General features: G+C 49.3%; 1 protein-coding gene across 9 annotated transcripts in view; it reads right to left on the bottom strand.

Moving 5' to 3' along the window:
• Positions 1 to 632: 632 nt before the first annotated feature.
• Atg7 (autophagy related 7) overlaps positions 633 to 13,368 on the bottom strand; it is a 238,161-nt gene continuing 225,425 nt past the window's right edge. For 5 of the 9 annotated variants that reach the window (XR_012436383.1, XR_012436384.1, XR_012436386.1 and 2 more), the window contains 2 exons: positions 13,008 to 13,135; positions 633 to 853 (listed from right to left, as the gene is read on the bottom strand). Coding sequence is in view for 2 of the 9 variants with exons in the window: in XM_074044432.1 (XP_073900533.1) it covers positions 821 to 853 (33 nt within the window). In the remaining 7 variants the exon portion in view is untranslated. The remainder of the gene's footprint in view (positions 854 to 13,007; positions 13,136 to 13,368) is intronic. The other 4 variants (XM_074044433.1, XM_020177178.2, XM_074044431.1 and 1 more) reach the window with 1 other exon arrangement.

Raw genomic sequence — 13,368 nt, 5'->3', positions numbered from 1 at the left:
AGGGAAATGTCAGGCCAAGCACCAGTTTAAGTCTCCCTACATCAGTCCTGCGAGGCAGCCCCAGACTTGATTGGGACTTTGCTTCTGGACTTCAGACAAAAGCTGAAGCCAGAAGAAGGAAGGTGTGGAGGGATTCCTCTGGCTCCTGAGCCACTCACTCCAGGGGCAGAGGCCATGAAAAGAAAAGCCAGCCCTCATCTCAGTGATCCATATGGAGCTCACCGCACCTCAGAACTGCACAAAGATAGGTAGCCACCTACACTAGAGTCTACAGTCACTCAGGAGGATCCTTTTGTGCTGGGAGGAAGGCAGCCTTCTCTGGGCCTCCAGTGCTCACAGGGACAGGAGGCCCATCCAGGCAATGCAGGGCGGCTTGGCTGTCATGCGCTGAGGCAAGGGTTGTCCCTCTTCCTGGCCCAGTCTATGGTGTGGTGTGTCCTGAGCACTGGGACTGCCTCCCCACTGTGGCTCTTGGTGGAAGCTGGTTTCTCATTGCCCCATTTGGTCTGGTAGAGGCCAGCTGCTCACTACCTCAGTACTACCCTTGGAAATCAAGGCATAAGGAGTGTGGAATAAAGAAGGGAAAAGAAAAAAATCACTGCATATAGAGGGAACTGAGCTCCAGATCAATGGCAATGTTAAAGCTATGGTTATTATTGAACTCAGAACTGGCAGGATGACGCAGCAGGGCCACAGAGGGAAAGTCCTGGTCATCAGGGTGTGGAGAAGGGCCAGGGAAGTTGAAGGGCCCACGTCACCAGTCCTCGGTGCAGTCCTGCTCTGATGTCCGAATGCTCCTCACAGGAGAAGGGTGGTTGTCTTAGACTGTCTCATCGTCACTCATGTCCCAGATCTATGCAGAGAAGGGGAGACATTTCAGCCAATGGGTTCTTCCTATAGTGCCCATGGAGGCAGTTTCCAAGCTACAGTTACCACAGCAACAGGAACAATCCCTCCCACGTGCAGAATGGGGCCCTGTGCACCTCCATGCCAGTTCCCCTATCCTCACAGTTCCCTCTTCCCTGAGGACTGACACCCATCTCTTGTATAGTGAACCAAACCTTAGGTTATTTCCCTTATCCAAGGCCCGTGGGGGAGCTGAATGTGAAGGGAAATGGAGTGCACAGCCTAGGCCGAGTCTCCTCACCCTCTGTGGGGCGGGCAGGCCCCAGGCAGGCTCTCACCCTGGCCTCTGCAGCACCTGCCATGGCCCTGGTTGTCTTGCCCAGTATGCTCTTGAAGGTGAATCTGGGAGAGCAGAAATGTGTGTGCACTGGATGGGAGGCCCAGCCTGGGCTGCAAAGTTCTCGCTGTCTCTGCAGGCTGCTTCATTGTCACCATCCACTGTGGAGTCTGGGCTAGATGCTGAAAGCTAGGGAGCTGGCTGCAGCTCCCCAGCAGCCCTAGAGGTGATTTGAGGAGGACAGCAGTGTCTTCCTCAGCTTCAGCGTGTCTTTCGGGAGCCCAGGACTCCCCAAACTGACCTGAGAGTGTGACTATGGAGAGGAGGGAGAGATGGGTGACGCTATAGGCCTCCACTCTTTCCCACTGACCCTTGTAACATCCCCAGGGAGGCAGCCCAGGTCACCACAACAGGTCTGAGGGCCCCTTGCACCCAGGGCTTCCTTGAGGTCTGGTCCTTGAAGCTCTGCCTTCAGACTTTCAAAGTCCCTGGAACTGGCCCCTGAGCCCTAGGAGCACTCAGAAGAAACAGTGTGTGTGTGGTGGGGAGAACTGGCCAGGGTAAACTTCATCACCAGTATGGCCTCCAAAGTCAAGGATGTGGAAAGAAATCCAAAGGGAAGGAAATTTCCTTGCTCCTGGCCAAAGGTGGTAGGCGTCCTCCTGCCACCCCTCCGTTTCTACACAGACCCCTGCCTGTGGGCAGGAGGAAGGACTGGCAGAGTGGACCTCTGGTGCCTGCACAAAGAAGGCCTGGTAACTAGTGACCTGTACGTGTTCCATCAGACTGTCTCCTCTGGGTCCAGCTGACCACCAAGCTAGTCCCCAGCCTGCAGGGTGGAATTCAGCTGTGTAAGGTAGGGCAGCATCTCTGACAAAGGTACGTGTGGAAGGCCAACCCCCCTCCCCTTGTTTTGGCAGTATTAGGGTTTACATTCAGGGCTTCATATTTGTTAGACTCTCTTAACACTTGCACCATGCCCCCAGCCCTATTTGCTTTGCTTATTTTTCAGATAAGGTCTTGCATACCACCCCCAATCGTCCTACTTCTGCTTCCCACATACTGGGATTATAGATGTGCACCACCACACCTAGATAATTGGTTGAGATGGGGGTCCTGCTAACCTTTTTTGCACAGGTTGGCCTCGAACCACTATCTTTCCTATCTCTGCCTCCCAGGCACACCAGCCTGGATCTGACCTCTTGGATCTGAAGTGAATGGGGGAGACCAAGCCACCAGGGTGGGTAGCAACACAATTCAGCCACTTTGCCCATTCTGACACATTTATGGATCCCTCCCTATGCCATGCACCTTGTAGACCTGGAGCAAATACTCCCCCTTTGCTCCTCACACCTGCCTGTGGGATACGGGAGTATACCTGGAAACCATGCTGAGACGGATACAAATGAAAGACAACTCTTTCGTAAGTGACAGCCCTGAGTAACATCACCCATTTTAAAAGCAGTGTGAAAGAGATGAATTCTAAGAGCTAGAAAAAACTGCTAGGGAGTAAACCTAGTATCAAATGTACAAAACTTAATATGGAAAAAAAAAGTCCTTCAAAACAGTTCAACAAGCCAGGTGTGGTGGCTCAAGCCTGCACTCCTAGCTACTTGGGAGGCAGAGATGGGAAGATTGCAGTTTGAGACCAGCCCAGGCAAAAAAACCTCAAAAGTTCACAAGACCTCATCTCAACCAATGACTGTGTACAGTGCTACACTCCTGTCTTTCCCATCTACATATGGGGAAGCGCACAAGTGGGACGATTCAGGGTCCAGTCGGTCTGGGCATGAAGTAAGACCATACCTAACAATAACCAATATAAGAAGGCCCCTGGGGCATCGCTCAAGAGGTGGAGCACTTGTCTAACGAGTGTGAGGCCCTGACTTTGAACCCCAGTACTTCCAAAAAAACGATAGTCCTGTAATGGGCCTCACAAGAATTCTACTTTAAGAAAGACACAATGGTAAACTGAGCAAGTGAGAAACCCCCATTGTTTCTGCATAGGACAGTTCAACAACAATAAAGATGTCCACTTTTCCCAAGTGTGTATATACATTTAACAATCTCCATTTTACAGAAACAAGTATTGTTTCTCTAGCTAGAATGGCTCCTTCTAAAGTTCATGTGGAGTAATGTGTGAGCAGGAATACCTAGGAAAACCTCCAGAAGGGCAGCGAGGGCCCTGCTCTGTGCGCGCATGGCTAATGAGCTTAGAGAGGGCTGTGTCTCCATGACAACAGCTGGCCACTCGCACAGAGGAGCCCAGACCCGGGAGGATGCAAAGCCCCAGCACAGAGGGAATCTAGTGCTTAATAACGGTCTGGGGAATGGGATCTCAAATCATTAGCAAAAGATGGGCTTTTTAGTAAGTGACACAAGGACAATTGGATAATCACTTGAAACAAGATAAAACTGAGTCTATGCTTTTTTAAATCAGAATCAGCTCCAAATGGAACAGAGATCTTTTTTTAAGTGAAGCCATAAGCATACTGGATGCAAACAGGTAAGTCCTTAACTGGGGGGTAGCAGGGCAATTCTGTGACTGGATCTATAAGCAACAAAAATGCCTGCACGGGATCCTACAGAACATGTGCACACAATTTTGAATGGGAAACATAATAAAGTAAAAGGGACAAAGTTCAAACTGGGAGAAATCATTGCAACATACCCTAAAAGGCTACCACTCTCCCCAACAGACAGAGCACTCGTGGAAGTCCAGAGGCGAAAGACCATTAGATTGACCTTAAAAAAAAGGCCAAAGACATGGACGGTTCACAAATACAGGCACTGGCCCTTTGCCATAAGAAAACATGCTTAACCTTACAGTAAGAGAAATATAAAAATTTCTTAGGCCACAATAAGGAAAAAGATGTTTTGCATTTCACAAGCATTAAAACATCTGGCCTTTAAAAAATTCCACTATGAAAATGAAAAGGCAAGACACGAACTAGGAAAAAGCACCTTTACTATATATAAAAAGGACTTGTATCTATTGTTTATGAAGAAATCTTACAGCTTAGAGAGACAACCGATTTCCTAAAAATGGGCAAAAGATTTGAACAGACAGTTCATATGGGAGGAAACCTAAGTTAGGCCAATAAAAACCAGATAAGGAGCCCAGCATCCTTCATCCTCAGGGAAAGACAAACCAGAAACTCCAAGGGACACTGCACTCCGAACCTCAAGTCACTCCAACTGAAAAGACGGCAGCCCAAGCGTCCGGGAGGATGGATGTAGTGGCACTGCTGATGGGGCTGAAGAGTGGCAAAGCTGCTTTGGAAAAAGGTGCAACATGTTCCCTGTGTACTTCCCATGTGACCCACCTCTCCCCTCCTGTACTTCCTAGGAAGGAAGAACCCAAGTCAAAGAGAGGCATGATATGCATGGCAGCTTTAGCCCCAGGACGTACAAACTAGAATTGGTTCAAATGTTCATCCATAGGAAAAAGGAAATAAGCTAGAATATTCCATAAATGGAAATGCAGCAGGGATCTGGACTGTCCCCAAAGGCCCCTGTGTTAGAGGCTTTGCCTAAGTGGAAGGTCCTTCATTCACTGGGGGTGTTGCCTAGAAGGGGATAGTGGGAACCCTGTCAAGAGGTGAGGGATTTTGCTCTGCCATGCACAAAAAAGCAACAGAGCCAACCTAACCATGGACTGAAACCTCCAAAACTGGGCCAAAATAACCCTCTTCTCTTTCTAAGTTGAGTATTGTGGGTGTTTGTTACAGGAATGGAATGCGTGAATACCACCCAGCCATCAAAGGAACGAACTGCTGATGGAGTGGACAATGTGTGCTGACCCCGGCATCTCCACCTTGAGTCAAAGAAGCCCAAAGAAGAGAGGAGGAGCAAAGCAATGCTGGTCAAATGCACAGACTTGCATTGGTAGCGTGTGAGTCAGCCACAGACCACAGGCAGCTGAGGACTGCCGCTCATGGTGCACTGTGTCCTGGGAATCTGCCATGTGCTCCTACCGCGCACACCTGGGGACGGCTGTTGTCATCACTTCACCACACACGTCTTTCAGAACATCTCCTCGTACACAGCTAAAAACAAGCCTGACACAAAAGACCACATACTCAATGATTTCATTTACATGAAACCCAGTGACAGAAAGTAGCTCATGACAAATGGATGCGTGGTATTGTACTAAACAGTAGCCCAGCAAAGTTGAGTTTTTAAAAAGCTGTGATGAGGTAACATGGTGTCATCTATCAGATAGGCAAAAATCCTATCACTTGACACCACATCCTGTGTGTGAGCCTGTGGGGAAACAGGACTCATGCATACTGCTGGTGAGACAGGAAGAAACTGTCTCACAGAATTCTGTATGCGGTGACTTCTGAGCTGACCCATTTTCAGAAGTCTGTCTTGAGGCCCTGTCTCCCTGACGTAAAGAGTTAGTATGCAGCTACTTAAAAAGCTGGACATCGATCTACCATTTGATCCAGCAATACCACTCTTGGGGATATACCCAAAAGACTGTTACTCCAGAGGCACCTGCACATCCATGTTTATTGCGGCACTATTCACAATAGCCAAGTTATGGAAACAGCCAAGATGCCCCAGCACTGACGAATGGATTAAGAAAATGTGGTATCTATACACAATGGAATTTTATGCAGCCATGAAGAAGAACGAAATGTTATCATTCGCTGGTAAATGGATGGAATTGGAGAACATCATTCTGAGTGAGGTCAGCCTGGCTCAAAAAACCAAAAATCGTATGTTCTCCCTCATATGTGGACATTAGATCAAGGGCAAACACAACAAGGGGATTGGACTATGAGCACATGATAAAAGCGAGACCACACAAGGGAGGGGTGAGGATAGGTAAGACACCTAAAAAACTAGCTAGCATTTGTTGCCCTTAACGCAGAGAAACTAAAGCAGATACCTTAAAGCAACTGAGGCCAATAGGAAAAGGGGACCAGGAACTAGAGAAAAGGTGAGATCAAAAAGAATTAACCTAGAAGGTAACACCCACGCACAGGAAATCAATGTGAGTCAATGCCCAGTATAGCTATCCTTATCTCAACCAGCAAAAACCCTTGTTCCTTCCTATTATTGCTTATACTCTCTCTACAACAAAATTAGAAATAAGGGCAAAATAGTTTCTGCTGGGTATTGGGGGGGGGGGGGAGAGGGAGGGAGCGGAGTGGGTGGTAAGGGAGGGGGTGGGGGCAGTGGGGAGAAATGAACCAATCCTTGTATGCACATATGAATAATAAAAGAAAAATGAAAAAAAAAAAAAGAGTTAGTATGCACTGCTGTATGATGTGCCTTGGGAAAAGACTAGAACCCAAGGCCTCGGGAGGGACCAGCTGCCTGACCGCACATGCTGCACGTCTCGAGCCTGCTGTGGCCAGACACACAGTGAGGAAGAGGAGGGCAAAAGCCAACACGGGCTAACTAACAGCATTTATTTAGTGAAAGGAAGAAAAGAAAGAAAAATGCAGAGGATCAGTAGCTTGCTACCTTTTGTATACGAGAGAAGGAAAATGTTTAATTTTGCAAAAATAAGCACCTGAGTGATAAAACTGAAATGAAATGCCTGACTAGGGTGGGTGGCAGTGGAGCTAAGACTGTCCTGAGCAAACCCTGTGGTGTCGACATGCTGTGCTGTATTTAACAAATGAAATACAAATAAAAATAACTGGAAGCACAAGCCACAAACAAACTGGACTTCACTGAAATGAAAACTTTCGTGTTTCAAAGAACGCAGTTAGCAAAGTGAAAAGAGAACTCAGAACAAAAAAGGTATTTGTTATTTCTGTTAAGAGACTTGTATCTAGAATATATAAAGGCCTTTTATAACTCAGTGATAAAGACAACTCAACTGAACAGCAAAGGAGTTGAACAGACACTTATCCATAAAAGATACGAATTGCTAAGAAGCATGTGAAAAGACAATGGAACATCACTAGTCACCAGGAAAATGAAACTCAAACCCACTGGGACATGCCACTCCACCCCCACCACATGGCCACAGTAAGAAGTCAGACAGGAACAAGTGTTGACAAAGACTTGGAGAAACTGGAACCCTCATGGCTGCTGTAAAAATGGTCTGGCACTTTGGAAAATAGCTGGCAGTTCACAGAAAAAAAAAAAAAAAAGACCATATGGCCTAACAATTCTAGTCCTAGGCAATCACCCAGAGAAATGGAAACATGTCCACTTGTGTGGGATTGTTCACACCATACTCCTAAGTAAAGGGCAAACAACCCAAATGTCCGCTGACTGATGAGTGCACGAGCAAACTGCATACGGACATACAGTGGAATACTAAACAGCCAGCAGGAACCTTTAGTCTTCTCAGTGACCCCAGGACAGTAGCACAACTGCCCCCATTTTGCAAAGTGAAAATTGCACTGGAGCTCAGAGGAAATTACAGAATGAGTGTAGGCACTTCACCTCATCACTAAGTTTCCTTTTAATAAACCACTGAGGACAGTCTCTAAGGTCTGTCACCAGACTCAGACACTCCTGCTCCACTCACTGCCTATGAGGCTGATGCACTGTAAGTGGCCCCGATGACCACCAGCATATACAAGATTGCCAGCCAACCTGGGCAGGTGACAGTTCCCAAGGGAGATGGGCTTGGCCCTTCTGCTCAGAGCCTGGCTCCAGCCTCTCTGACCACAGCCCTACAATAAGAGATGGCAGGCCCAGGTGCCACTCTCACTTAGGGAGAAGGAGCCCTGCGAATCTGGAATGGTCACAAGGTGCCAGGGTATAGGTCCAGTCTGGACCTCACACACCCAGAGGGCCTCAAAGTGTAACCGTCTCTCCAGAGGAGACAGACACGCTTGACAGCAGCCCTTTGGCATCTGGTTTCAAACTTGGGCCCAGTTCTGGACCACACTGCCGGAGCCGCCATGAGTTAAGGCTCTTCTCCTGTAAATACTCTAATTACCTTGCGAATGGTACAATTATATTTTGGTTTGTGTGTTTTGTTAAAAGTGCTTATCTGGTAAATGTAAACATGTAAGATAATGCCACGGTTTGTCAAGGCTGGGCTGGGCCTTTCTGTATGGTTTAATGTAAAGATGGAGTATCCAGACCTTTCCAGGCATGCTTGCCTCTTGGGAGGGACAAAGCACAGGGGCTAGGGGATGGCGTGTGCTGGCCAGCAGACAGGACATTGGGCCGGCTGCCCCCAGCAGACTCTCCATGCAGGATTCAGTCCTGGGGGGAAGAACAGCCCCTCACTCATCCTGATGGCACCCATTCCTTCACTGACTGTCCACTGGGCACCATAGCCCTGGGGATGGGGAAAATGGGAGCCTTCATTTCTTGCCTGTCTGGGGTCCTCTAACCCCATTTGTTCCAGGGTGGGCGTTGGGTAGTTAGGAAGTTCTTACTTCTAGGAGCTGGCCTTGGGGACTGGGGAAAGAAGAAGAAAGAAAGAAGAGAGGAGACATCCACAAAGCAAGATCCAGGATCAGACAGCCCCAGGACAGCCCAGCACAGAGATCCCAAGAACTAGACTGTGAACAGGGTTTGTGGGCCCCTGTGGCCCATGGTCTCTAGGGTGTGACATCCTGGCTGGATGGACAAGAGGCGAGGAAGTTCTGGGAGGTACAGGCCCAGGACAAACAGTCCAGGGTGCAGGGATAGGCAAGCAGGGTGCTGAGGTGCAGAGCTTGCTCCCGGCTCTGTGCAGGCTGTTGAGGCCCATGGGAGAAATAGGCCACCTGACCCACAAGTGTCAGGGACCCCTGCTGCTTGTGGGCCACCCTGGTTCCTCTGATGCTGCCCCCATCCACGCCCCAGCAGCACCAAAAACCATCCCAATAGACTCTGCCCAGTCTCAGCCCTCAGGGGCTTCCTCTAGCAAAAAGGGAGTGTGCGATCCATTCACTGTGGGGCCCTTGGGTCCTGTGCCCTAGCCTGCCAGCCACCCAAGCTCCCCTCCCACTACTCTCTGACCCTCACCAGATCCCAGCTGCTGCTGCCCCTGGCTCCTTAGGTTCCTTCTACCCAGGCCCTTCTCCTTTGGCATGGTGCCCTCTAGATCAAGCCACCACCTCTTCCTCCTGTGCTCTTAGCACGTCTCATCTCTCTCTTTGCTGGTCCCACTAACTTCCCCTGGGCAGGACCTGCTCTGTCTGTTCCCACTGCACCCCAATCCCAGTTCAGAGCCTAGTCTAGCCCAGAGTTTCTGAGTGAACAATGAATCAGGACCATCTGCTCTGTATGGGATTACACAGTGGTGAAAAGAAAGGAAGATTTATGATGTGAGCATAATACTCAAGAAGCAAAAGTGGGGCTTTTGGTGTCCCAGACCATCAGGACAGTGGGGGAAGATTGTGGGCACCTCCTGGCGGGAGCACAGTGGGCTCAGTAGGCAGTAGGGCCAGGTTTCTGAGGAATGTCTGGGCCTGAGACCACTGATACCCTCATTCTCCTTTCTGAGCCACATTCTTGCTTGCTCCCAAGTCAGGTCATGGAATGAAAGGTGGTAGACAATTCTAGCTTCTGAACCCAAGAGCTCCACGCAGGATGGGTGGGTGCCCATCAGAATGGACGCTGTGTGTGCAGCAGCTGTGGGTCTCCCTGATGGGTGGGCCCCAAGGTCTAGCACTTCACATCCTAAATGCACAAACCCACACCTGCTTGTGTAATACATGCCCATGCCCTAAGTGGGGGTGTTAAAGGCCCAGGTCTGACTTCCTGGTTCCCAGATTTCTGCCTGGACTCCCCCACCCACCCACAACACAGTGACTTGAGTCAGACAGGACCAACCCACCTGCTCCCTCACAGTGAGTCCAGAGTGGGGCAATGGGTACCTGCCCAGGGTCTACATTTGTGCTATGAGAATCGAGGTCAAGATCCTTCTGTCCCTTGGATGAGGGTGGCTGAGATGAAGTGCAAAGCCTGATGGTACTAGCAGATGATGGACTTTCAGGAGCCAATGAGAGAAGAGAGGCAGAGAATTCTGAGCAAGGGTGGAGAAGGTGGTGAGAGGGGCCCCTGTCCTGCAGACTTCTGGGTGCCTTTGCCAGCCAGCCCAGTCCAAGTCACCCTTTAGTCACAGGTCTGTTGTCCTCCTTCAGTATAACATATTTTCCTTTGTCCTGTCCTCAAGGCTCCACGTCCCCTCTCTCACACAGCACTCTGGCATCCCTCTTTTGAAGGATGCCTTCCCACCTGCCCATCCTGGGAGAGGAGTTAAGACCAGATCCCTCCTCTCAGGAACTCTGTCCCCAGTGCCAACTTGGGGGGTGAGGGTGGGCTTCAGGGACAGCCTCTGTCTCTAGAGTGTTCTGGTGGAGCGGGTCTTCCCAGCCCCAGGTGCCAACTGAGTATGCATGATCCCTGAGCGTGGGGGTTGGGGGAGGAAAAGGAGAAAGGAAACACTTCACACTGGCAGGGGAAGGAAGGGCGCCCTCTTGAGTGTGGCTGCTCAAAGGCACAGTGCAGAGGAGCCAAGGAGCCAAGACAGCACCACATGTATTGCGGGTCTCCGTGGAGGACCAGAATGGCCTCAGGGCCCAAACCTAGATGTAGAGGAAAGGGGTGGCAGATGTCCAGGCCTGCACCTAGGTGCTGGGATCTGCCCATAAGCTCCAAACTTCTTGGTCCACCCCTAGGAACTGAGATAAGGCTGGAAATGTGGAGAAAAGCCAGGGATGCCGTAGAGGGGCATGCCGGGGGGCCCATGTTCAAGGAGGCTTGGGAGGGAAGCAGAATGGAGCAGAACTGAAGAAAGCAGCAGGTGGAGGCTGTATTCCCCTCCACCTGGAGACGTGCAGGCCTCCCAGCTACCATGGGCTGGGAGGTCCAATGGTTCCTGCGAGGAAGGGTGGCCACCACCTCACCACAGAGTGAGTAGGCCTCCAAGCTCAGTGTGGAGGGATGTGGCGAGGAGGGGGAGAAGGCATGTCACATGGGTCTAGGCCAGAAAAGACAAGCTGTGGCCTGGGCCCAAGCCCTCCCCACCCACTACCTGGGAGAGCCTGGGCCTGTATGGTTGGTACACACTGAAGAGTCAGCAGGCCCAACACCTACTGACAAGCAGGCTTTGATGGCCTGAGAAAGCACTCATAAATGCATGAAATGAGAGAGACTAGAACTATATCTGTGCTGGCCCCAGTTACATATATGCATAGTAAATTAAAAACAAGGCTGGAAGCAAATCAGAGCAATACTCTGCCTGGGAGCCTGCTTGTCAATCTTACTCCTGCTTTTCTGTTTTTTTTTTTTTTTTTTTAAACAAATCTCACATGTGAAGAGTAGGGGCCCCAAGGACCTGGGGGAGGGACACAGGCTACAGGAAAGGCTGGCGTCTGCCGCTTCCTTCTGGTTTCCCTCCCAGGAAGTGCTGAGGAGGAGGGAAAAGGCTGGCGTTATGGAGGTTTCAGGACGGAAGACCGGGAAATCCCAGCCTCCAGTCATGGGCTGCTGTGTCTCTACATCTTGTTAGTTTGGAAAATGGGCCTCAGGGCCACACTATACTTAGCACCTCCCTGGGGGATGTCACAAAATGAGCACCACCATCCACGAGCTCACAGAGTGTGTCTATCTGAATGCACGGGCCTGAGCTGAGATGGGGTGACACAGGCTGAGGAGGAGCATAAAGCCAACTTGGGTTTGGGGCTTCAAGTCCTTGTTACCCATGACCTTCAAAAAAGCTAATCACTGCTCCAAGCTGTCCACAGGGTTTGAAGAGTGCAGTGCATTTATTTCAGGGACAAACCAAAGGAAGAGGATGTGTGGGAAAGGGACAGCTGGGCCTGTTTGCTTCCTTCCAAGCTTTAAAACACATTTTTTGAATTAGGTGGTAAGAATACAGGGTAATTTTTGTGGCACCAGCATACTTTCTTTCAAGATATGATTTATATGTTTGGCCCACATCTTAAATGAAATGGTTATTGAGATAAATGGCTGTGCTGGAGGCTACAAAATGGTTTCCATTATGTAGCTCTGAGTTTGGATTCCTTAGAAAACTTTAAAGAGGCAAATGCTTCTGTGTGTTTGTTTCCTACCTCAAAGGGCTTTTGGGGTCACTAGTGGAAAGAGTGGAAAGAGGGAGAAAAGAAGGGGAGCGGGGAGCTCCAGGTTGAGGTGAACATAGGATATAAACATACACACTGTTCCATTGGTAAGAAGAAATGACAAATGCAGGTGACCTAGAATCTCAGGATAGGGACATGATTCAGTCCTAGAAAGGCCTGTGTGAGCCAGTTTGTATCCCCTGAATGATGTCCTGGGGGCTCATCTCTGGGGTGACCATCTCAACTGAGTCATAGACACTGAACCCTCAAATTTCACTAATGCTACAGAAACTATAGTGTAGCAGTGAGATGAGGCAAAAGCACAGAAATACTAGGGGTACAGGTCAGAGGGGGACTGCTGGCAGAGCACACGCAAAGTCACGGCTTCCATCCCCAGCACTTCAAAATCAAAAACTGTAAAAAACAACAAGGCAGAAATATCTGGGGAAACTGACTTTCAACAAAGGTGCAGAGGTGAGTCAGTGGGGAGAGGAGGAGTCTTTTCAACAGATGGCGCCCAGCGGTTGGATACCACATGGAGGAAAATGAACCGCCACCCTTACCTTACACCGTACATAGGAATCAACTTGAACCATGGACATTCAAGTGAAAAGCTACAACTGTAACTCTGCTTTCTGAGAACATAAAAGAAAATCAGTGAGACTCTGGTGGCAGGGAAAGATTTCTCAGGAAGAGCCAAAAGGAAAAAATACACACACACACACACACACACAAAAATGAGTAAGAGTAAGACAAAGCTATTGAGAAAACATGCAATACATCTATCTGGAAAAACATGGATGCCCAGAAAAACAAAATACCTCTGAAGCGACAAAATCACTAAAATGGCAGCTCCAAGTACTGGCTATGTGCGAGCCTCCTGCCTCAGCTTCCTCAGCAGCTGGGATTATGGGTATCGGGCACACACCTGACTTGGTTTGACAGTTTCCTAAAAAATTAAACATATGTTCATAGGAGCCTGCAATTCCAAGGCTAAGTGAAATGAAACATATGTCTACACAAAGACATACACACTATGTGTGTGTATAATAAAATAAAGGCCTGCTATGGTTTCAACTTGTCCCCCAAAAGTTCACATGCTAGAACTTAATCCCTAAAGCCAAACAATGGTGATACTAGGAGGTGGGGCCTTTGGGAGGTGATCAGGATACGATGGGACCA

This window comes from Castor canadensis, chromosome 10 (assembly GCF_047511655.1).
Source record: "Castor canadensis chromosome 10, mCasCan1.hap1v2, whole genome shotgun sequence".
Lineage (NCBI taxonomy): Eukaryota > Metazoa > Chordata > Mammalia > Rodentia > Castoridae > Castor > Castor canadensis.
The sequence above is the reverse complement of the archived record's forward strand: the minus strand, read 5'-3'. Positions and strand labels throughout refer to the sequence as shown.